The sequence below is a fragment of the Wolffia australiana genome, chromosome 5, assembly GCF_029677425.1.
Source record: "Wolffia australiana isolate 7733 chromosome 5, ASM2967742v1".
In the NCBI taxonomy this organism is placed as follows: domain Eukaryota; kingdom Viridiplantae; phylum Streptophyta; class Magnoliopsida; order Alismatales; family Araceae; genus Wolffia; species Wolffia australiana.
In genome coordinates, this window is record NC_135839.1 from 14531408 (window position 1) to 14555279 (window position 23872).

General features: G+C 46.9%; 1 protein-coding gene across 4 annotated transcripts; it reads right to left on the reverse strand.

The window, feature by feature from the left end:
* Positions 1-13846: 13846 nt before the first annotated feature.
* Positions 13847-23262, reverse strand: GLT1 (NADH-dependent glutamate synthase 1). 4 transcript variants are annotated; one of them, XM_078575501.1, is made up of 23 exons: positions 23018-23261; positions 22784-22885; positions 22582-22701; positions 22382-22495; positions 21939-22091; positions 21751-21851; positions 21567-21663; positions 21164-21273; positions 20967-21070; positions 20689-20868; positions 20250-20593; positions 20091-20161; positions 19482-19951; positions 18524-19393; positions 18284-18438; positions 17779-17940; positions 16095-17672; positions 15812-16021; positions 15453-15721; positions 15043-15348; positions 14702-14969; positions 14371-14628; positions 13847-14292 (listed from the first exon to the last, which is right to left on the reverse strand). In XM_078575501.1, exons 1-23 carry the CDS (start codon positions 23144-23146, stop codon positions 14002-14004), a joined length of 6462 nt encoding a protein of 2153 aa, XP_078431627.1. In that variant the 5' UTR covers positions 23147-23261; the 3' UTR covers positions 13847-14001. The 4 variants fall into 4 exon arrangements, with proteins under 4 accessions (XP_078431627.1, XP_078431626.1, XP_078431625.1 ...); XM_078575500.1 differs by having other exon boundaries at positions 22784-22903; XM_078575499.1 differs by having other exon boundaries at positions 15812-16018; positions 22784-23262.
* Positions 23263-23872: the final 610 nt, after the last annotated feature.

Here is a 23872-nt window from a genome sequence, read left to right on the forward strand (position 1 = left end):
CTATTGGTCTTGGGTTAGTCTTCAAAACACACATTGGACTCCATTTGGATATTTACTTCGATTCTGGTTGCGCAGGCTCCCCAATTGATCATCGGTCAACCATAAGGTATTGTTCCTTTCTTGGCGGTAATCTCATCACCTGGTGTACCAAGAAACAAAATGGTGTATCTTACTCAAGTGTTGAGGCCAAATTTTGGGCTTGTGCTCAAGGTATATGTGAAGGGTTTTGGCTTTAGAAGTCTACTAACTGAGCTCCAACTGTTTAGTGACCAGCCCAGTCATCTGTTCTGTGACAACAAGTTGACTTTTAGTATTTCTCATGATCCCGTACTACATGATCATACTAAACATGTGGAGTCAATTGCCACTTAATGTTAAACAATTCGACGGTGTCATTGAATTTGTCTACGACACAGTAAATAAAGAAAGTCGAATGCGATGTCGCGGATGAATGATGAAATTTGTAAAATAACGAGAAGTAACTCAATTGTTTCCAATTTAGAACGATGGGTCAAGGGACACGAGAAGTCTAGGATTGATAGGCTCCTGATGACCTGATCGATTGATCCAAAAACTGACGAAGTGGGGTGGCAATCACTGCCCGTAAGTGTCCACAACCTCGTTGCTAGTTACTCTATTGCGACGCTAAGAAAAAGAATACTATTTCAAAGTTGAAGTGGCTAATCCTAAGTAAATAAATCTCTCCGACAGAGGAACGACATCGTCAGCAATGAAGAAAATAATTAAGCTGAAAATTAAAGGGGAATGATAGGGAAGAACTTGACCTGATTTTAGTCTTCCACATTCTTCAACACCCGGTGTCTGACGTAGGGGAAATGTTCCGGCAAGACTTATCAGAATGGAGGAATCTTCTTGACTCAGAGTAATCAGTGGACAGTCACAATGATATCCAACCGAAGGAGGTCATAAGAATCTATCAAGGAAGAGGAATGAACTCCAAATATAATTGACAGTGAAGGATCAACACGACCCTTCGGTGGATGAATGCAGTGCCACGGTCAGAATGGTCCAGGTTCAATGAAGTCTTGTCCTCGATCGATGGTTCCACTATCGATGCTGAGCGAACGAGATCATAGTGAGGGACGACCGGAAGGGGCAACATGCGATGAATGACGATTGCAGATCGGAACCCCTTTGGGTGAGGGCGACAAGATCCCAGGCCAGAGAGGGATTTGGTTGCCGAGATTATCAACACCGAATAATGGCGAAACACCGATTGGGAGAGCGTTGAGAAGCCGGTCGAATGCATAATGAATTTACTGATGGAGTGGTAATCATTCACGGCAGAGATCTGCGGTCGTCCTAGCTGTTACACAGAAGCTACCACCGATTCAGAGTACCCCACGATGCCCAAACTTAGAGTGACGCCGCTGAAGTCGATTTGTTCATGGAATGGTGACTCCACCAAGCGTCGGCGAAGCAACAATATCGGGCGTTGAGAAACCGTCCAACGCCGGGTAATCACCATGGAGAAGAAAAGAGAACATCTTCACCTTGTTGATGAGAAGAGGATGTCTACGATATCGTAGGGACCAGTAATCCACAAGATGTGGATTGATCCCTTGAGCTTGATCGACGATAGTTGGGTGGAGAGGGTGGCTGAGTTCCACCTGATGAGGGAATGATCAGGAACTGCCAATTCCAGATTTGGGACCCACCAAAAGAAGAAAGGAAAAAACCCTGTTCATCATACCCTATGATATAAGGGATATATGAGTTTTATTTACGCACTTTTCTGTTATCATCCTTGGAGGGGCTCTAATTTGTCCTAACAAGTGTATTTTTGATAACTTTTGATATTACCAAAACAAAAAGTCTTCCCCCACTAGAATAGACCTTCCTTTATTTATAAGGATGATTACTCTAATGGGCCATTAGGGGAATGGTCCATTGAAAGACATTCCCCTAATGGTCCACAAGGTACAAAATAAACTAGAATTTGGCCCAAACAGGTGGCCATAAACTTGTTCATAAACAACAAATAAATGCATAAATAAACATAATTGGATCAGTCGTCAAGCCCAGTACTTGAAGGTTGGATCCTTCGTGTCGGCTCAGACGTCACATTGTGGCTGTTGGCGAGCTTGAACAGGAGCTTCTCGATGGTCCTCCATCACCATTTCATTAAAGAAAAGCTGAACCACGACAACTTCTGCACCATTTATGTTCCCTCTATCCAACAAAGGGTGGATATATTCACCAAAGGCTTGCCCATGATTCGCTTTCAAGAACTGTGTGGCAAGCTGGGTCTGGACAACATCCTTTCTCTACCTTGAGGGGGAGTCTTCCAATATTATTGTGTAATGGGCTCTTTAACTTTCCACTGTCTAATGGGCCCTTACTCTGACACATTAGACATGTCTTCTCTCTTTTCTATAAGATACATCAAACCATAACATTTAGGGCTTTTCATTTTCTCTAATTTTCAATGCAGGTTTCTACAGTTACAACTAGCATCAACACTTAATTTAATATTTATGTGCACATAGAACACATTTCTAGAATTAAAAACATCAAGATATAACTTAGACCTATCAAAGTGTTAGTTCAGTTGTTGAACTAATTTTATAGCAACCCATGTCTCATTTGTATCAAAATAAAAAAAAAACAGTCTTAAATTTTCACACCCCACATTCTCAATGTACTTATTTTCTCATTGATTTTATAACCTCCCCCCCCCATCTCTCTCTCCCTCTCTATCACCTTCATTCTCTCTCTCTCTCATCCCTTAAACCCCTCCCTCTCGCCCTCACTCTTGACCCCATTATCTACATAAATACAGATTAGCCGTCCCTGCTAATGATAATAGACCACTAATAATGACCGATACCAGCTCCCCCAACAGCTGCCACCCCCTTGCTATCCCCTCTTTTGACATGATCTTATGTAATTGATTGGTATCCATAATTCCACATCTCATAGAAGATTAATATGCCATGGGATCGAGGTGTTAATAAATAATACCAGAGATCAATAATAAATAATAATAATGCTGATGCCAAATCTCTACCATCCCTCTGGTGTGCACAACAAAGCAAAAGACGAAATTTGCAGGTCAATAATCTGATTAATCTCCTACCGAAGTTTGAATATTTAATCAGCACAAAAAAGGAAATCAAACAGTGCACGGATATGTGTGAGAAGTAGACAAGTGTGTTAGTCGGAGCGTAGAGCAATATAAGCGATTCTCAGAGAGGAGAGATCTCTAAGCATCAGCCGAGAACTTCTTATTGATGGGGAACGACTTCGCAGTTTTCCTGCCCAAGAACTAGGTCTTAGTCGAAGTACGAATCTTAAAAGAAAAAAACTTTGTCAACGAGAAAAAAGTAACAGTCAAGAAAAGCCCCCAGATACCGTCAATTGATGTCTGATTTGATGTATTGGACTAGAAGAAAATAAGACGTTTTTTCTTGAAGTGAAAAGCAACCAGAATTAGTAAAAAAACCTATTTCATCGATTGCGAAACAATTAATATAAAAATTAGAGGAAACAATCTACTCCACGAGCTCATAATCGAAGCAGAAATTGATATTTAGTACTTGTGTTGAACTAAATATTGAAGAGAGAAAGAAAGAAGAATAAGGGAGGACTGTTCTGAGAAGAGAAATTAGAACTAGCTTCATCGTGTCATCATAGAAACATCCCACTATTTCCTGATCGTCTGCAAGGATATTGTTGGAAGTGAGACACTTTGGGCTTAATGAGCCTCGTTATTTGATTAAGGGTTCTCATCTTCCCCGGGGCCAAAGAAGATAGAGCAAGAAAACCACTCAAATAGATAAAAGAAGAGAGAGATGAAAACTCATTGTCGATATCTCAATAACCAAAATGCCCCCATCTGAAGATGCCGCTGCCATTAAAATACCCAGAAAAAAGTGGGACTTATTGCTCCCTTCTGTGGGTTTATACAGTCACCATCTACATAGATATAAGCAGCTCCAGGTCGTCGCACTACAGGTAAACTAGGGTCAAATCAAGAACTGGGGATCAAATCATGGGAGTCTACATTATACAGGCAAAAGTCCATCAGACATCCGGTAAGATTAAGGAAACTCAAGTAACCACCTGGCATGATCCTGCCTACCTGATCTAATTGCCGCTGGGATGTCAACCAAATTGGACATTGCCTGAATGTAAAGTGACATGAACAACAGATGCGTAAGGAGGACTAAATTGTGCCCACATTTAATCTCTCAAGTGAGACCAGGACCCAACTCGCTATCGGCCGTAGGGGACTTAGCCGTTATTAGAATGTTTTCCCCTGGTTTCGTCATGGGGTCAACACCTAGACGTGATGCTACATGAGCGGAATTTTGGGAATCGGCTTGGCAATCTCTCCTTCTGCAGGTAACAGAGAGGAACTGACATCCAACGCCATTAGTTTAACTCCTTCAACAAGTTTAGTATCCTTTACTATACATCGTCCTTTTCATGACAAAGTCTACGAATTTACCGTAGACTTTGTGAGATTCGAGGATCACTGAGCATAAATTCTCCCACTATTCACAGGGAGGCGATTCCGAATCTTCGAATCCGTAAAATGAAAAAAATTTATAAGAAAAGCTATGGAGGCGTTGGCACCGGATGAAAAGTCACTTTCGATCTCAGAACGAATAATTACCCAAAAATTATCCGTTTGACGCAAGGAGAACAGGAATATTACCACATGGAGGATCAGAAATCGGAGCATCTGCCACCGCGCTCCCAATCTCCATAGCGGGTCGGCTCCGGTCCTCTCGGCCCGCCAATCTCCCCGGTAGTTTCGTTCACATAATCCCCAGTAACTTTACCCTCCTCCGCCAATTTCACCTTTACCTCTTCAGCATCGGATGCCGGAGCCGACGGAGAAGACGACGCCTCGCTACCGTTCTTGGAGAGATGATGATCCACCTGCGATGGCGACTCCCCAGCAGAGGCGTAGGATCGAGGACGAGAAATGATCCAGGCGAGACGATGAGCATCGCCAAAGATCAGGCGCCCCCTATAGCGAAGAAGAGATTTCATCTCCAACCCTCCGTGCGATCTCTGAAATTCCAAATCTCCGTCCCAAAGTCTCATACTCTCATATGGGAAACGTCAAGAACAGGATGGCACGTGGCAAGCTGTAAGCCCGCCACGTATCTGCTACCTGGGCTATTAAGCCCAATGCCCCATTGGGCTGTCTGATAATTATCTGTCAACCAGATGTAAGACTAAAGAATTTGCCGTCTGCTCTCTGTACTATTTTAGCAAAACCCTAAACCTAGACCTGAAGTTAGCTCTATTGATCTGGGATTTTATATGATTGGTCAAATGTTTGATTGGATTGAGGAATTGATTAATCTAATCAGAACCTCTGTCAGGTGGGTCGGAAAATTGATTCAGACTAGATTTATATATTGGGTGGGATCAAATTAAACAGTCTGAGTGCCCAATATTTGGTTAAAGAAGACCCTAACCAATTCAATTGAAACGACTGCTTCAAATCTGATCTGAATAAAATCTGGGAATTATTAAAATTTATAGGTATCATAAATAAAATGAGATAGTGCTAGAGAGAAAGATCAAACAGTATAGAGAGAGCAAGAGAACAAGAGAGAGTGCCTGCCAATGAGATATATATATGGGTTAATATCACGGTTCAGCCTAAAGTTTTCCGAAAATTCGAGTTACAGCCCTATCTTTTTTTTCGCCGCGTCACAGCCCGAAATGCCCATTTGGTCCGCCGCCGCAGCCCAGGCGTGACGTGGACTCGACGTGGCTGCCAGGTGGAATTCTGGCGGTGTCCACGTAAGCGGAATCCACCTGGCAGACACGTGGAGTCCACGTCATAACGCGATTTGAAGAAAGTGAGAAATAGGAACGATTAGTCACCTGGGAGTGAGTCACCCGGGAGAGAGCGCAGAAGGGTGGTGAAGGAGAAGGAGACGGTGGAGAAGGAGGAAGAAAGGGCGTCGGGGAGAAGGGGCGTTCGCGCTGATCAAGGACTTTGGCCACAACGGCGACCACGCCCTTTCTTCCTCCTTCTCGCCGTCGCCCTTGCCCTCCTTGATCGGCTGAAGCGGCCACTCGACTCTGTCGCGCCGACGGTCCTCACCTGCAACACCGTCATCAACGCCTGCGCCCAGGCCACGGAGGTGCCTTGGGAGAAAGAGGAGATGGGCAAGCTAAATTCATGCTCTTCCATACCCATTTGCCCATTTGCGCTTGTTGTTCTAGGGTTCTTCGAACATGAGAATGTGGGCAGAGAAGATGTTCTACGGACGTGCCTGGTTATGTTGGGAGCAGTTGTTCTTATTGTGGCTTTCTTGACCTTCTCCGTCAAGAAGATGATCGCCACTTATATCTTCGATATCCTTGGAATCTCTGGGATTATGCTTCCGGATTGGGAGTATTTCGATCGTGATTACTCTCAGTGGCTGACTCCCATGCCTGCTGATAGCCATAGTGGCACAATCGGCGCATTCGACCAGAGCTCCAGGTTTGATTGATCTTCAATTTGGGAAGTATGATATCGCAATCTAAATATCGCAATCTATCTCAATTTCAATCTATCTTAATTCTACTAAATTTAACTTCCCAAGTGGAATGTAAATTTTTAACTACCTTGAATTTTGTGATAAAAATCTGAGAAAGTATTCCTTCCCAGGTTGTTATCAATCAGATTGGAGAGGCCCTCTCATTTGCAACTGAGGTTCTTGAATCGTTAGCTTTCCGAGTCTTATGTCTTTGCCAAAGGGTTTCTTTTTCACCAGATAAATCTCATCATTTACTGGGAAGCAGCAATTGGAAATTTAGTAGGCCCGTGTATGATTTTTCACCAGGTTGAAGGAATGCAGAGTGTTGCTCCTGATCTTGCTGAGGTGGTCTGTGAAGAACGAGCACTTACTGAAGAGTGCGGAGAGCTCTTGGCTCTGACGCAGGCACTGCAGGTAAGTGAGCTATCCACTAGTCAATAATTTCTTTTTTTGTAATATGAACATTATTCTTAATAAGACATTTTTTTTGTTCATTCATAAGTACCAATTTCTGTTAGAGAATAATTATATTTGCTTTTGTTAATCAGTTCAGCCGACTTCCCATTCCACGAGAATCTTGGCGTGGGAGATGATCTTCCACCTTAAATTTTTTTCATAATTTAATGTCAAATTTATAGAATTGTAGGTGTCTCTAAATATAAGAAATCTGTAAATTATTAACTTTAAATTTTCTTGTGCAGATGCGTTCAAACAAATAGAATGTCTGAGAAAACTGATATTTACAGTTTGGGGGTCGTTCTACTTGAGCTCGTTACTGGAAGGCCAGCAATTGATGTGGACAGAACCCACATTACTCAGAGAGCTCAAACAAAACTGGAACAAGGAGATGTATGCAGTATTGTGGACCCAAGAATATAAGGCGAATATGTATCCCCATGACAGGCCGTCCATAATTGATGTTGTTGTGCAACTGAAGGAATTTAAAGTTGTATCCCCACTTTCGCATGCTGACTTCTGGTTATTGCACTTAATGTTTAGTTTGGTTTATCGTTTTGGTTAATGAATTAATTGAGCAGACCTGAGGAAATTAAGCAAATTACATTATAATGCTGATCTAGTGCATAATGAAATTGTCTTCTAAATGTTTGAAATTATGCCACCTGAGGAAGCAAACACATACAAATTTCATGACGTTTTTAACAGAAATTATTGATACACATCTATGTCGATAAAACCATTCACATTAAAAGCAACATCATAAACAGCGGTTTGAAATGTTTTGACAAATCATTACGACCACGATTGAAGGTAAATGTATAAATTCTTTTCTTGAATGATTAGGCACAAATTTTAAATAAGCCCCATTGAGTAGATCAACAGAAACTGAGAAGCCGAGACATAAATAGAAGTAGATCAACAGAAATATATAAAGAGGTAAAGATAAGGATAGAACCATAAATACGCGTAGATCAATACAGACTTTGAGATAAAGATAGACATATATAAGGATATAGACGTGAATATGTAGAGAGGACATATCTATCAAAACATATCTGATGAGATAGATATTAACATAAACAAAGAGAAACATATCAATTGTGATAGAGGACCACATAGACGGCCACATATATAGCGAATACGGAAATTATTCATATCATTAAATAACAAGTAAATCATGTTCTACAAATGTTCTGACAGTGCACGTGAATAATAAGGTCGAGCGCATTGAGGTTTCGTCGCCCCATTGTAACTTCACCGGCGATCCCTGCATTCTTTGATAATTGGCGGATATGTAGACCGCTGAGATCCCTGCATGATCGATCAAACAACTTTATTAGTTAACATTGAAAAAACTCAAAGAAGCATGTAAACAAAGTTGGGCATAAAATTAAAACTGTACTTGGCCTCCAGCTTCTATTCTTCGTTCGATACATGTCTTCCGATTATGGCCAACTTGGTGGCAGAGGGAGCACGTGATATGCACGCCTTTCTTCGATAGTCTTTGTACCATGGGTTCTTTCTCACTGACGTCAATTTTCCTCTTCAGCTTGGGCCTTCCAGGTTGTCTCCTCACAAGAGGAGGGAAAAGATAGCTCCCGTCAGCTTCGCACCATAAGTTTTTTCCATTCATTGGCGGGATACCGTAACTATATGCTAGTTGGTAGACATCTTTCTTCAACCACTCACTGACAAAAATGACGGGGTCCTCCTTGATCCAATGAATGCAAGCTATAGCATGGGGGCATGGAATGCCCCTTAACTCCCAATATCCGCAACTGCATGTTCTACGAAGTAGATCAACCACAAATCTGCTTCCCAAGTCTGTAACCTCGAATTGATACTTCCCCGCATGCCTAAGAGTGCATGTCCTTGACTTCTTCTTGTTCTCTTCGACCAACTCCCTTATCCGAGGGCATAACGTATCATTTCTGTTAGAAAACAACTCCCTTTTTTTTGCTACTCTCTGCATGACTGCACCTCTAATTTCTTCCAGCATGTATGATGTAATTGTTGAAGCACTCGCAAATGTTGTTGTCAATCACCTCACACTTTGTATCCCTACTAATGTACGCCCTGCAAAACTTCTATATACCTATGTCTTGGAAGTCTTGCGCAGCTTGTGGATTCACTATGCTCATCTCCCTCATAATCCGTTGGATATCTTCATGCGTTGTAGACTTCACAGCTCTCCAGAATAAGTTCTTCAAAATTTCTGTAGAATGCCCTTTCTTCTTCCAATTTGCATAGATGTGCCTAGCACAATTCCTATGCTCCGCATTGGGTAATAAATTCGCCACTGCATTTTCCAGTCCCTGCACGATGTTAGACAGGACCAATCTGTTAAAATACTACAGTTGTTGGACGATAAGCATTAAGAGTTCAAAGAAATAAAAAACATTTGTACCTTCTGCTGATCTCTAATAAGAGTCCAGCCATTTCCGTCAACCATTCCTAAATCATTCATCAGAAGCTGAATAAACCAAGTCCACGAAGATTGATTTTCACCTTCGACTACCGCTCAGGCAATGGGGAACATTTGATTATTCCCGTCCTTCCCAATAGCACTCAATAGTTGGCCTTTAAGTTGGGTCTTCAAAAAACATCCGTCCAATCCAATGACTCGTCTACAACCTTCAAGAAAACCTCTTGCTATAGAATCAAAACATATGTAGAGGCGCTTAAACCTAACCAAAGAATCTGGAGTCGCTCTATCAAGAACCAGCTCAAAAGTACCATTCCTATTTACCTTTTTTAACTCGGCAACATATGCAGGAAGCATGTGATAATGGTCGTCCAAAGTTCCTCGAAGCTTCATGCGCGCCTCGGACCTAGATCTATAACAGGTTTGCTTTGAAACGGTGATTCCGAATAGTTCATTTATTTCCCGCATCATATCTGCCACCTTCAAATACATATTCATCCAAATTTTCTCTAAAAAGTGTTTCGCAACCCAATGATAATCGGCTTGGCTGTTCCTCGGAGCTCCAGTACACGAATGAGTATCATTAAGCGTTTTCACTACAAATGCCTCTCTCGTTCTATCCCAACTAGCGTATATCCTCCACGGGCAACATCCCTTGCAAACAACTTCAACTTTCCGGTCACCGGACCTTGGAAAAGTGATGTTGAATCCGTTCCATATAGCATGGTCCTTTACAGCTGCCCTAAACTGAGAAGCCGATTCAAATTTCATGCCCAATTGAAATATAAAACTCTCAGTGGGACAGCCTGGATCATACGTCTTCCGCCTATATATGTACCTTCCATTTTCATCCTCATCATCGGTATCATTGGGGGTTAACATGTCACCCTCGGAATCATCATACTCGCTATGATATCCAGCAACAAATGTTTGTTGTTGGACATGTTCGTTTCTAAGTCTGTGGCCGTCTACCAATTCCTCATCCCATTCGTCACTCGAATATTCGTCGGGGGCACTTAAGTACACTTCACTTTCCTCCTCTTCCCTACCTATATCATATTCAGAGTCATCATCGCTATCGTAATCAGAACCAAACACCTTACACTCGTCATCATCCCTGTATAAGAGATAGATGGAAAACAGTAATTGATCATGCGTGCAAAATACTTAAATTACCAAGGAGATCTTACATTCTTCTACGACAAACAGAGATCTGAAATTACATTGGAAATAATAAAAAATACAATATTTAAGTACAAAGGGAAAAATAAAGATAATAAAAACTTACATTACTTAAAGCCAAGCGTCCACCGTCAAAGAATAGAAGAACGCCTAAAAATGCAAAAAAACAAAAGGATGTTCGCATTGAGCCGAGGAGTTAAGTCAAATAGAATTCCAAAACGTATGGGTTAAAAAGGAATTTTGCATCAAGGTAGATATGTACAAAGATAGAGAGCTACGTAGCTAGACAAAAAGCCTGTAGATATGTACATTGATAAGTAAGAAATCATGTAGAAAAAACACATTAATAAACTGACATAAAGATTGAGATATACAGTCCACAGATATCCTTTGCGGTTTAAAAAAACCAGCAGGTCACCACACGAGGAAACAATCCACAGATAGAAAGATGGTTATATCTAACAAATTATAAGATCATTTAAAATCCACCTATCCCAACTAAAGATCATTTAAAATCGACCTATCACAGAATGAACACGCGGATGAATGACTCAAACCATTCAATGTTAATCCATCGTCATTAAATTTTCATAAAATTTCAGCAACATGGGCCAGAAATTTCCGGCAATAACAAGAAATAGACAGTAGGATAGCTTCTACAGCCCAGGCAATGAATGTTTAAGGCAATTTTCAAAAGCCAGTACTGTCAATCGACGCGCAATAAGATACATTCTTAGAAAATATACATGAAAAATCTGAGAAAAAACGAGGAAATGAACGATGACTCAGCAAATGAATATGCAGATGAATTAGTCGAACCATTCAATGCTTACTCATCATCATTAAATTTGCAAAACATTTCAGCAATATGGGCCAGAAATTAGCGGTGATAAAAAAAATAGCCAAGAGAATTTTAGGACAATTTTCACACGCAAGAACTGTCGACCGACACGCAGCAGGATACATTCGTCGAAAATAAACATGAAAATTCCGAGAAAAAACTAGGAGATGACCCATGATTAAGTGAATGAACACGCGGAAGAATGACTCAAACCATTCAATGCTAATCCATCGTCATTAAATTTTCATTAGATTTCACCAATTTGGCCCACAAATTGGCGGCAATATCAAGAAATAGACGGTAGGATAGCTTCAAACTCTGTTGAATAGATGTTTGCTCTGGTTTTATACGACTTTCCTCAGATCAATATTACCTTGAGGAATTTAACATTACAGAGTTTGTGTTAAAAAAAAATCAATGTTACATAGGTATATCTTAGACCTCTAATTAGCAGATTAGTGGGCCTGAATGGCTACGAAAAGTGTTTTAGTTGAAGTGGCCTCTGATACGAACCTAGGTGTTCTATTCGGGAGAGAAAGGAAGAAGAGAAAACTGGCTCAATGTATTTGGGAATAGGAATATGCAGGTGGAATGTGCATAAAACGGTAAGACTGAAATGTATTTCCTCAAACTAAATGCCCTATAGATCGCCCAAGTGACGCAGCAAAAAGGAACGATCTGCCTGATTAGAACCTTAGTAGGGACATAGAGCCAAGAACCCTACCTCGTGGAACGCCCGTAGACAAGAAGAAGCTCGCAACGAGCTCTCCTCTCCTCTCCAACGAAGCTCACGTAAAATGGAAGCCCCTTCTCCCCGACGCCCTTTCTTCCTCCTTCTCCACCGTCTCCTTCTCCTTCACCACCCTTCTGCGTTCTCTCCCGGGTGACTCACTCCCAGGTGACTAATCATTCCTATTTCTCACTTTCTTCAAATCGCGTTATGACGTGGACTCCACGTGTCTGCCAGGTGGATTCAGCTTACGTGGACGCCGCCAGAATTCCACCTGGCAGCCACGTCGAGTCCACGTCACGCCCGGGCTGCGGCGGCGGACCAAATGGGCGTTTCGGGCTGTGACGCGGCCAAAAAAAAGATAGGGCTGTAACTCGAATTTTCGGAAAACTTTAGGCTGAACCGTGATATTAACCCTATATATATATATATACATTCAGAGAGAGAGAGAGAGAGAGAGATTTTGTTTTTACTTGGTTTTTTGAACCGTTTGACTTTGATGAAACAGTCGTAGATTACTTTTGCCATCAATAACTGCTCGGATCAAATTGACTTTTGTTCAGTGAAAACTAAGTCCAAATTTTTTAATAATCCGATTTGATTCAATCCCCAATCCCTAGCTCAGTTTGAGTGAGGCCTAGACTGGAAGAAACTTGCACAGAAAATCGCCGCCATTTGACCATGAGTTTTTACCATTGAAGATGACAGCTGTCTCTGGGGCTTAATCCCTAATGAGGCAGAAACAGTAATGTTAATGCCAGAGTATCTTACTATTTAACTTCACAAAATATAATATTACTAGCAATAATAATTGGAATCTTAGGCCCAGTGTAATGCCCAACCGAAACCTGCCGGAAAGTTTGGTCCCCCCCTAATAACATGCACCAACAGTCTCAGTGCTGTCGTGACCAAACTTCAGTCAGACCGCAGCATTACAAGTGTACAGCCATCCGACGGAGCGGGTAAGGGGGGCAGATTCAAATAATAAGACTCACTGATTTTATTAAAGGAATCAGTCTAATTTTACTGTAATTCCTCCCGTCCCAATATTTCATCATGTCGAGGGATGAAAACAGCTGGAATGTGGGTTTAATTTTTAATAGAAATATTGGGAGAAGGTAGAGCTGCAGAGCTGGAAAGTTGGTGCCAGCGGATTATATTAGCCTGCTGTTACTTTGTGGGCCTGTCAATTATTGCAAGACGCCCAATCGGCCCACATCTTCCCCTCTCTTTTTAAGACGAGGGAAGAAGGAGCCCGCTGAGTTTCTTCCGCGGCGAAGTGGAATGGGGAACTGCGCGCAGCGGAGCTCGGCGGAGGAGAAGGGCGGCGAGGAGCGGCGAGCGACGAAGATCAAGGTGGTGCTGACGAGAGAGGAAGTGGAGTGGCTGGCGCGGCAGATCGAGGAAGAAGGAGGGAAGCGACTCGAAGACGTGATGAAGGAGATTGCCAGGCGGAGGGAGGCGCGGAGGAAGGCCAAGCTCGTCGTCTGGAGGCCTACACTGGAGAGCGTGATAGAGATCTAGCCCCGAGGTTTAATCTCTCATCTCCGCTTTCGGAGGTCAATCCAGTCTTAGAACAGCACCGATCGCCGATGGAGATTTGCTCTCGCGCTGTATCAGTTGCTGGCGGATTTTACCGATCCCGGGCACTTCCTCTTGTAATTCATCATCAATGCTGCATCTCCAAGTCGTTCAGGATGAACCCGTGCTAATTTATTCATTTCTTTATTTGTTCCGGAGGTTGTACAGGACTCCGAAACGAAACGCAAAACAAATAAATAACCCTTTTTCTTCCAGGAAAAGAGGGCAAAACTTGGGGGGAGGGGGGGGGGGGGGTTCGGCGAAGCTAAGCGGCGACGGTGCGCTTGGCGGAGGGGTTCTTGACGAGGTCTTCCAGGTCGGAGTGGCACGAGCCGTTGGTAGCCACGTCGGGGGCGACGGCGGGCTCCTCCTTGAGGAAGCGGTCCACCTGGGAAGCCGCTTGGCGGCCCTCGGCGATAGCCCACACGACCAGCGACTGCCCTCTTCTGCAGTCCCCTGCCGCGAACACGCCCTCCACGCTGGTCGAGAACCGCCCGTACTCCGCCTTGAAGTTGGACCTCCCGTCCCTCTCCACTCCGAGCTCGTCCGCGATTTTCTGCAGAACCCACCAAACAAACAGTTGATTAATCATTCAATAACTTGAATTTTTTTTTTGTTTTTTTGTTTTCAGCACCTGTTCCGGGCCGAGGAAGCCCATGGCGAGGAGGACGAGGTCCGCCTCGAGGACCTCCTCCGAGCCGGCGACTTCCTGGAAGGAGAAGCGGCCGGTGGCGTCCTTGGCCCAGCGGACTTGCACGATCTCGAGCCCGCGGACCGCGCCGGTCTCGTCCCCGATGAACCGCTTGGTCAGGACCTCGTAGGACCGCGGGTCCTTGCCGAACTTGGTCGCCGCCTCCTGGTGCCCGTAGTCCACTCGGAAGATCCGCGGCCACTGCCCGAGCAAGGAGAGTCTCAAGTTAGTTTCTGAAGACGAGGGCGGAAATCGGTGGGTCGGCGGGTCGCACCTGGGGCCAGGGGTTGCCGGGAGCCCGCTTGACGGGGGGCTCGGGGAGGAGCTCGAGGTTGACGAGGCTGGCGCAGCCATGGCGGATCGAGGTGCCGATGCAGTCCGTGCCCGTGTCGCCTCCCCCGATGACGACCACCTTCTTCCCCTTGGCCGAGATGAACTTGCCGTCCGCTAGATTGCTGTCCAGCAAACTCTTCGTGTTCGCGTGCAAGAACTCCATGGCGAAGTGCACCCCAGCCAGCTCCCTCCCCGGCACCGGAAGATCGCTGAGACCCAAAACCCGGTAAGACCAGAGACCCAAGAATACAAGAAGAAGAGAAAGAAGAAGAAGAAGCTGACCGTGGCTTGGTGGCGCCGCAGGCGAGGATGAGGGCGTCGTTGTCGTAGCGGAGACGGGCGAGAGAGAAGGCCGGGTCGGTCCCGACGTTGGCGTTGACGACAAAGTTGACGCCTTCTTCGGCCATGAGGTCGACGCGACGCTGGACGATGTCGATCTTGTCGGTCTTCATGTTGGGGACGCCGTACATCATCAGACCGCCGATCCGGTCCGCGCGCTCGAAGACCGTGACCGTGTGGCCCATCTTGTTCAGCTGGTCCGCCGCCGCCAGCCCCGCCGGCCCGCTCCCCACAATCGCCACCTTCTTCCTGCACAAACCAAGCCCCAAACTCCCGTCAGCCCATGGAAGAAGACGACCTTGATTTGATTTGATTTGATCCGATCTGATCTGATTTCATCTCCTCGGACTGACCCAGTTCTCTTCTGGGGAGGGCGAGGGACCATCCAGCCCTCCTTGAAGCCCTTGTCGATGATGGCGCACTCGATGCTCTTAATGGAGACGGGGTTCTCGATGATGCCCAGAACGCAGGAGCCCTCGCACGGCGCCGGACAGACGCGCCCGGTGAACTCTGGGAAGTTGTTCGTCTCCAGAAGCCTGTCCAGCGCCTCCCGCCACCTCTCCTGGTGCACTAACTCGTTGAACTCCGGTATTTTGTTCCCCAGAGGGCACCCCGAGTTATCCTGCAACCCACCAGAAACGCAAGAATTTTAGAATTTCAGAGGGCCCCCGGTTCTTGTCCTCGAGCAACGAAGACGGACGGTCTCATCTACCTGGTGGCAGAAGGGGGTGCCGCAGTCCATGCATCTGGCCGACTGAGTCTTGAGGAGCGGCCCGGGCTTGGACTCCTCGGCAACTTCCTTCCAATCCTTGATGCGATCAACTGGGTTTCTGTAAGCCACGCCTTCCCGCTCATAGTTGACGAACCCTCGGTGCTTGACCGCGTTAGCCACCCGCGTCGGCCTCTCCGGCGTCTCCACCTTCTAAAAACCATCTACCAGATTATAGGCGCAAAATCCAAGGAAGATTAAAAAACAGCGGACTGGACTGGATTACCTTCTTCTCGACCGCGGCGGCCGCAGAAGCCAGCTTCTTGAGCTCCAGGAAGGCGTTCTTCTTCAGGAGCTCCGCCTCCTCCTCCCTCTGCCGAGCGTCCCTGGCTTCCTCGTCGGCCTTCATCTTCAGAAGAATCCGCTTGTAATCGCGAGGGAACACCTTGACGAACTTGGCGAGAAGGATATCGAAATCGGCGAGCACTTGTCCGGCGAGCTGGCTCCTGGTGTGGCGCTGGTGCTGCTGGATCATCATGCGAAGGGTAGTCACGTCCTCGTCGTCTTCGACCTTGTCGAGATCGACGAGCTCCGTATTACACCGGGTGCGGAAGCTCCCGTCGACGTCGAGCACGAAGGCGATTCCCCCGCTCATGCCGGCGGCGAAGTTCCGTCCCGTTCTGCCGAGGACGACGACGACGCCGCCGGTCATGTACTCGCAGCCGTGGTCGCCGACGCCCTCCACCACGGCCCTGGCGCCGGAGTTCCTCACGCAGAACCTCTCGGCGGCCAGCCCGTTGAAGTAGGCCTCGCCCTTGGTGGCGCCGTAGAGCGCCACGTTGCCGATGACGATGTTCTCCTTGGGGTCGAAGTTGCTTCGTCTCGGAGGGTAGACGACGATCTTCCCCCCGGAGAGCCCCTTCCCGACGTAGTCGTTCCCGTCTCCTTCCAGCTCGATGGTGATCCCCGGGCAGACGAACGCGCCCAAGCTCTGCCCGGCGCTCCCCGTCAGCTTGATGTGGATTGAGTCCGACGGCAGCCCCTTGATATGGTACTTCTTGGACACTTCGTGGCTGAGCATCGTCCCCACCGCCCGGTTCACGTTCTGAACCGGCAGGTCGATGAAGACCGGAACGCGCTTGTCCAGAGCCGGCTTCGATAAGGCGATCAGCTTGTTGTCCAGGGCGGCGCTCAGCCCGTGGTCTTGCTTCTGCACGCAGTACTGCGCCGCCTCGGGCCGGATCTCCGCTGCCGGCTTCAGAAGCAGCGACAGGTCGATGTTCTCCAGCTTCTCGTTCTTCTTCACCACTTCCTCGTCCAGTTCTAGCACGTCGGACCGGCCGATCATCTCCGTGACGGTGCGGAAACCCAGCTCGGACATGATCTGGCGGACCTCTTCCGCCAGCATGAAGAAGTAGTTGATGACGTGCTCGGGCTGCCCCGCGAACTTGGCTCGTAGAACCGGGTCCTGCGTCGCGATCCCCACCGGGCAGGTGTTCTTGTGGCACTTTCTCATCATGATGCATCCGAGAGTTATCAGCGGCGCGGTGCTGAATCCGAACTCTTCCGCGCCGAGGAGAGCCGCGATCGCCACGTCCCGTCCCGTTTTCAACTGCCCGTCCGTTTGCAGAACTGTTCTTCCTCGGAGGTCGTTGGCCACCAGGGTCTGATGGGTCTCGGCCAGCCCCAGCTCCCACGGAAGCCCGGCGTTCTTGATGCCCGTCCAGCGAGACGCCCCCGTTCCTCCGTCGTGCCCCGATATCAAAACGTGGTCCGCGTGCCCCTTCACTACGCCGCTGGCGATCACCCCGACTCCGGCCTCAGACACCAGTTTCACGCTGATTCGTGCGCCTGGGTTCGCGTTCTTCGCACCCAAAGACAAAAAACAAAAAAAAAAAAAATCGATTTTTTATCAACACCCCCGTTCGCTCAAAAAAACTCAAAGAAAGAAGAGGAAATGGGATGAATACCTTGAGATCGTGGATGAGCTGGGCGAGGTCTTCGATGGAGTAAATGTCGTGATGGGGAGGAGGGCTGATGAGGCCGACTCCGGCGGTGGAATTTCTTGTGGTGGCGATGTCTCCTACGACCTTGTGGCCCGGCAGCTCGCCTCCTTCTCCCGGTTTGGCTCCCTGTCGCGAGAGATTAGAACGAAACGCATGAGTTAGAAAACATCAATGTCAAGGAGCGAATGGAAATGCCAACCACGTCTAACCTCACCCAATTTCATAAGGTACGCATCATCTATACAAAGACACACATGGTGCTTTGTAGACTCAGCCACATCTGTCACGAACATAAATTCATAAACAAGAGGAACGCCCGTTCCCAAAACGAGTGCATCGCGAAAATAGGAAGCATATGTTCGTTTCGACGGGCACCTTTCTCTCGGCAGCACACACACGAGGGCAGAAAAAGGAATGAACAGAAAAAAAAAAAAAAACGATTAACGACTTGTTCTAAGCGTCGCATTACCTGAGCCATCTTAATCTGGAGCTCGTCGGCGTTAGTGAGGTAGTAACTCGTGACTCCGAATCGCCCGCTGGCAACCTGCTTGATGGAGCTTCTCTTCGGGTTCATCGAGCCGTCTGGAAGAGGCACCATCCGGGTAGGATCCTCCCCTCCCTCGCCTTCACAGTCGCAAACAGGATTTCAGATGAACAGAAAATACAAGAATAAACATATAAATGAAGATGTACGTAAAAAGGGTCGTACCGGTATTAGATTTCCCTCCAATCGTGTTCATCGCAACGGCCAGCGCCGTGTGGGCCTCCAGAGAAATCGACCCGTAACTCATCGCGCCGGTGCAGAAACGCTTCACGATAGCCGCGGCAGGCTCCACCTCCTCCAAGCTGATCTTCCCAGGAACGTCCTTGAACTTCAACATGCCTCGAAGATTGCACAACTTGTTCAGCTCCTGCACGCGCGCCGAGTACTCCTTGTAAGCCGCCACGCTGTTCGTCCGAGCAGCTTCCTGCAGCTTGGCGATGGCGAGAGGGTCGTTGAGATGAATCTCTCCGCCTTTTCTCCAGTGGTAGTCTCCAGGGTTGGGCAGCGCCACGGCTTCCGCGCTGCCGGGCGGCAGCGCGCGAGTGGGGAAGGCCAGCTCGTGAAGACGGAGAGAGTCCCTCGCGAGAATCTCAAACGTCGCGCCTTCGACTCTGCTGGGCGTGCCGCTGAAGCACTTGCCAACCACCTCGGAAGAAAGCCCCAGGGCTTCGAAGATCTGGGCGCCCTTGTAAGACGCCAACGTGGAGATGCCCATCTTGGCCAGAACCTTCATCATCCCGTCGTTGCTCGCCTTGAAGTATCTCTGCAAGAGCTCCGCGCGAGAGTGAAGCTCTCCGTTTGCCTTTGGAGGGATCCTCCCGTCGATCTGCATTCGCCATATCGCTTCCACGGCCAAGTACGGGCAGATGGCGTCGGCGCCGAACCCCACCAGAGTGCAGAAGTTGTGAACTTCGCGCGGCTCCGCCGACTCCACTATCAGTCCGATTCGCGTGCGCTCCAGTTTTGATACCAAGTGTTGGTGAACCGCGCCCACTGCCAACAACGAGCTGACCGCCACGCGCTCCGCAGAGAAACCTACGTGCCCAGCAAAATAATTCCATGGAAACCATGCTAAAAGTGTTGAATTAAACGATTTCCCGGATGAGATTGCCTTCGTTTTTACCTCTGTCGGATAATACCAGCAGCATGTAGCCCTCGTGGATGGCCTGGCGAGCTTCGGAACAGATTCTGTCCAGGGTTTCTTCTAAACCTCTACGCCCGTGACTCTTGGGGAAGGTGATGTCCAAAACCTTGCTACGCCACCCCTTGAAGTCCATCTTCTTTATGGCTTCCATTTCTCCGATTGAGAGCAGAGGGCCCTTCAAAGCCAAGCGATTGCACTGTTCCTCCGTGGTTTCAGTCAAGTCTCCTTCTGGGCCAATCATGCACTCCGTCGATGTGACGATTTTCTCTCGGATCGGATCGATCGGAGGGTTCGTGACCTGAGCGAACATCTGTTTGAAGTATTCCGAAGGAATTTTCGCCCTGTCCGACATGACAGCGAGCGGAGTATCATTTCCCATGGATCCCAGGGCTTCGGCTGCATCCTTCACCATGGGAATGAGCAACATTTCCAACGCCTCCACAGTATACCTACGCAGAAGAACCCACAGATGATTTCCTATCTAGAAAACAGTAATTGACAACTTCTTCTGTCTCACTGTTCTTATTCCCAAAACCTAGAATCAAAAGTTGACTTCAAACAAAGCGGATGCGGGAGAGAAATACTGACCCAAACGCCTTCAAAGGAGCCACTAAGCCACGGACACCCGCGTCTTCCATGGTCTCAGCATGATCGCCGGCCTGATGAAGGAAACAACGAACGATTAATCCACGATTAACAAAAACAAATCACATAAACTCGGATGAAATTCACGTTGTTTCAACTTACTTGCACCGCCCCCGAAACAGGAGGGTGAAGCTTATCTGCCTCTGGAACAGAGCTGACGATGTCCTCAAGAAGCATCTTCTGTCTCTTCAGCCATTCGCCATAAGGCCTCGCCTGCGAGTACTGCTTCTTTAGAGCCTCGTCGTCGACCACCGCGTGGTTCTCGAAATCCACCAGCAGCATCATTCCTGGGTTCAGCCTTCCCTTCTTGGCCACGTCTTCAGGGGCGATGTCCACCACGCCAACTTCGCTCGCCATGATGACACGACCGCTGTGCGTGATATAGAATCGACCAGGTCGTAAGCCATTGCGATCCAGAGTAGCTCCCAGGTAACGCCCATCAGTAACTGCATCGAGGGAATGGATGTATTTTCCAAGTTTAGAGATTATACCGAGATGTAAATATATTAAGCAAAATCTGGGCGATTCTGTAGTTTCATACATGCGATGAGCGCCGGTCCATCCCACGGTTCCATAAGAGCAGAAAAGTACTCATACAGAGCTCGCCTCTCAGGATCCATGTTCTTATCATTCTGCCATGCTTCGGGTATCATCATCATGACGGCTTCAGGAAGACTCCGCCCAGACCGAATTAGAAGTTCAAGAACGCCATCAAAAGCCCCTGTATAGGTACAGAAGTCGCACTTTTTAGTTAGAATCAGATACAAATAATTTAAATTTGGGATCCTCAGAATAATTGTTATTCAACAAATGTAGAACCTGAATCAGATGAGCTGGCATCGACGATGGGCAGAAGTTTTTTCAGCTCATTCTTTGTAAGACCCATCTGTTCGCACTTCAGGAGACCTTCACGTGCCTTCATCCTGACAATGCAGAGTTCCACAGATTTAGACTACGGGAGAAGTACTCACAGATTGATATATGTGATTCATTTGAATAATGAAAGTGGCAGTTACCAGTTTTTATTTCCTCGAAGCGTGTTGATCTCCCCGTTGTGACCCAAGACACGCATCGGCTGTGCCCTGTCCCAGCTCGGAAAAGTATTGGTAGAGAACCGAGAGTGGACCTACGAATTCAGATCAATACGAATTGAGGTGTTCAATTAACCCAAGTCAGCATTTATACAGAGTGTTCGCCATTAGGAAGAAAAAGCTGACATAAAATTGCACGCGTGAAAAGTAATTTTCCAATTTACTAGAAAAAATTGCAAGCATCAAACACTTTTACAAACTCCATAATCGATGCGCTTGATTAATTCGAAACGTATTAGACGGAAGAAGTTCATGAACTCCAATTTTCCTGCAGCTATCAGTCTATTAGCGACAGTGGCGTACAAAGAATTCCACCGAGTTCACCTACCAAGGCCATGTAACTTGTGAATTTTTCACAGCCAACATCAGCATAGTAGTATGCCTTCAGCTGATCGGGCCTCAGCTGGCCTTTGTATACAATAGTCCTAGATTTCAGAGGGAAGAAAAACTACAGTCAGAAATCGAAAGCACAATAACTCAGATAAGATGCACTGGCTTAAATGACTATTAACCTTGAGGACAGGGAACATATGTAGAATTCCTTATCTACTCCGTACTCCATGCTCAAGGTAGCCCGGATGGCAACCGTCGTATCTCTCCTCAGAATGTACATCTTCCCACGCAGAGGCCTCCAAATGTTAGTCGCGGCTCATACAGATAGAGACCTGTTGCTCACTAAATTTCACGGTAAATACAATACCTGTTGCTCAAAATCGATAGAGGACCTTGAACTTTGAGTTAGAAAAACTTGCTCGATCACCGGTTCGGTATGGACGGCAGATTTCCCAAGGCCAGAATTATCAGTAGGGACAGACCGCCATCCAAGAACAGTATGCCCCAGCGACTCCGCCACCTATAAGAATAGCGATAGTAACATATGTGGGTGTCAAATCGATAACTCACTTCTTTACCCATTAAGCTCTATCATCCGCTTCAGCGGACTAAGAAATGAAATAAAAGGCAAAAGAAACAATTATAAAAAAAATCATTACCAAAACAATTACAAAAAAAAAAAACAACAGAGAATCCACTCCATCTGTCATATTGTCTCCTAGATATACATAAAATTCAATAAAATTTGGTAGACTCGATATAATGAATCAAACAAAGAAAGAACATGAGGCGGGGGTCGGGTAAAATTACCTGGGCAAGCACTGCCTTGCTCTCTTCTCGGCGACTTTCTATGGTTGGCAGGAAAAACATGCCCACAGCGTACTCACCTGGGGGTGGCAACTCAAATCCCAAAGCCTTGGTATTCTGGAAAAAAAAACCCATGACAAATAAATATCAGAGACCGATCAAATCAATTTCAAAAAGATGCAAACAGAGAAGACAAAACAAACCTCGGCGAAGAAACTGTGAGGAAGGGCTACAAGGATACCAGCCCCATCCCCAGTATTCGTCTCACACCCACAAGCGCCACGATGAGCCATGCGCTCCAGCATCTCCACCGCATCCGCAACCTATAAAAACGATAAATTCATCAGTTTACACGATCAACAACATCTCCCCGAATTTTTTCATCAGTGGCAGCACGACGCTTACAGTCTTGCGGTTATATTGGCCGGAGAGCTCGGCCACAAACCCAACCCCGCAAGCATCCTTGTCGAGAGACGGGTCGTAGAGCCCCAGGTTCTTCTCGGGGACCTGAGAGAAGGACATGGACTGCCTAACAACTCTGAGCTTTGGATACTGACCCGGGCCTGCGGATCTCCATTGATGAGACCGCTCCCCGGCGCGTAATCTCTCACCGAAGAACTTGCTCTCGATCTTCACTACCTCTACTCCGCGACGCTTGCCGGCGGGACGCCGCCCCACCGCGCTGACGTTCTTCCCCCGGACGACGGCTCGCAACACCCGCGGCTCGTTCAACATTTGCAGAGACGAAGACCCCGCCATCGCCGCCATTCCTTTCAAAAAAAAATCACGAATCTGGATCAAAATTACACAAAAATCTCCACTCCTCCGCGCGATCTCCGCTTCACTCCTCCCCCCTTAAATCCCTTCCTCTCTCCCAAATCCGCCATAGCCATCGACTTATATAGACTCTCCCCAGATTCCATCCCCCCCCCCCTCCCATTCCCCTCTTCTTTTCTCCGATTTATTTACTCGCCTTATTTATTTTCTCCGATTAATTACAGCTGGGATATTTCCCCCCTCCCCGCCGACGTCACCTCTCACGCGCCCCTCGGCTGCTACGTGGCACGCCCTTTTTCCGTTGCTGCGTTGTCCTCGTTCTTATAATATCCCCCCGCCCAATAGTTCCCGATTAATTAAATTCAATTTTTGTTCTTCCCCGCGACGCCTGATTCGCCACGAGTCCTTTTCTCGCACGCTTCTAGAAAATAATAAGCCGCCAAAATTCTCAAAATATCTCTTTTCTTTTATCCATTTCTCTCTCTCTCTCTACGAACACCGCCGCGGAATCCTACAAGTCTCAGGCGTCGGCCTGCCTCTTTGCGAGCTTCGTCGTTATCTGATAAGTGCTACCATAAACCTATTTACGAGCTTTTTTTGGGCTTTTTTTGTCCCCATCCGTGACTTTTCATAATGATTTTTTAACCCCGGACGGGATCTTCGTTGGGATTACGATAAACAAATCGGAAAACCAATTAAAATCTACGAGATTCTCCA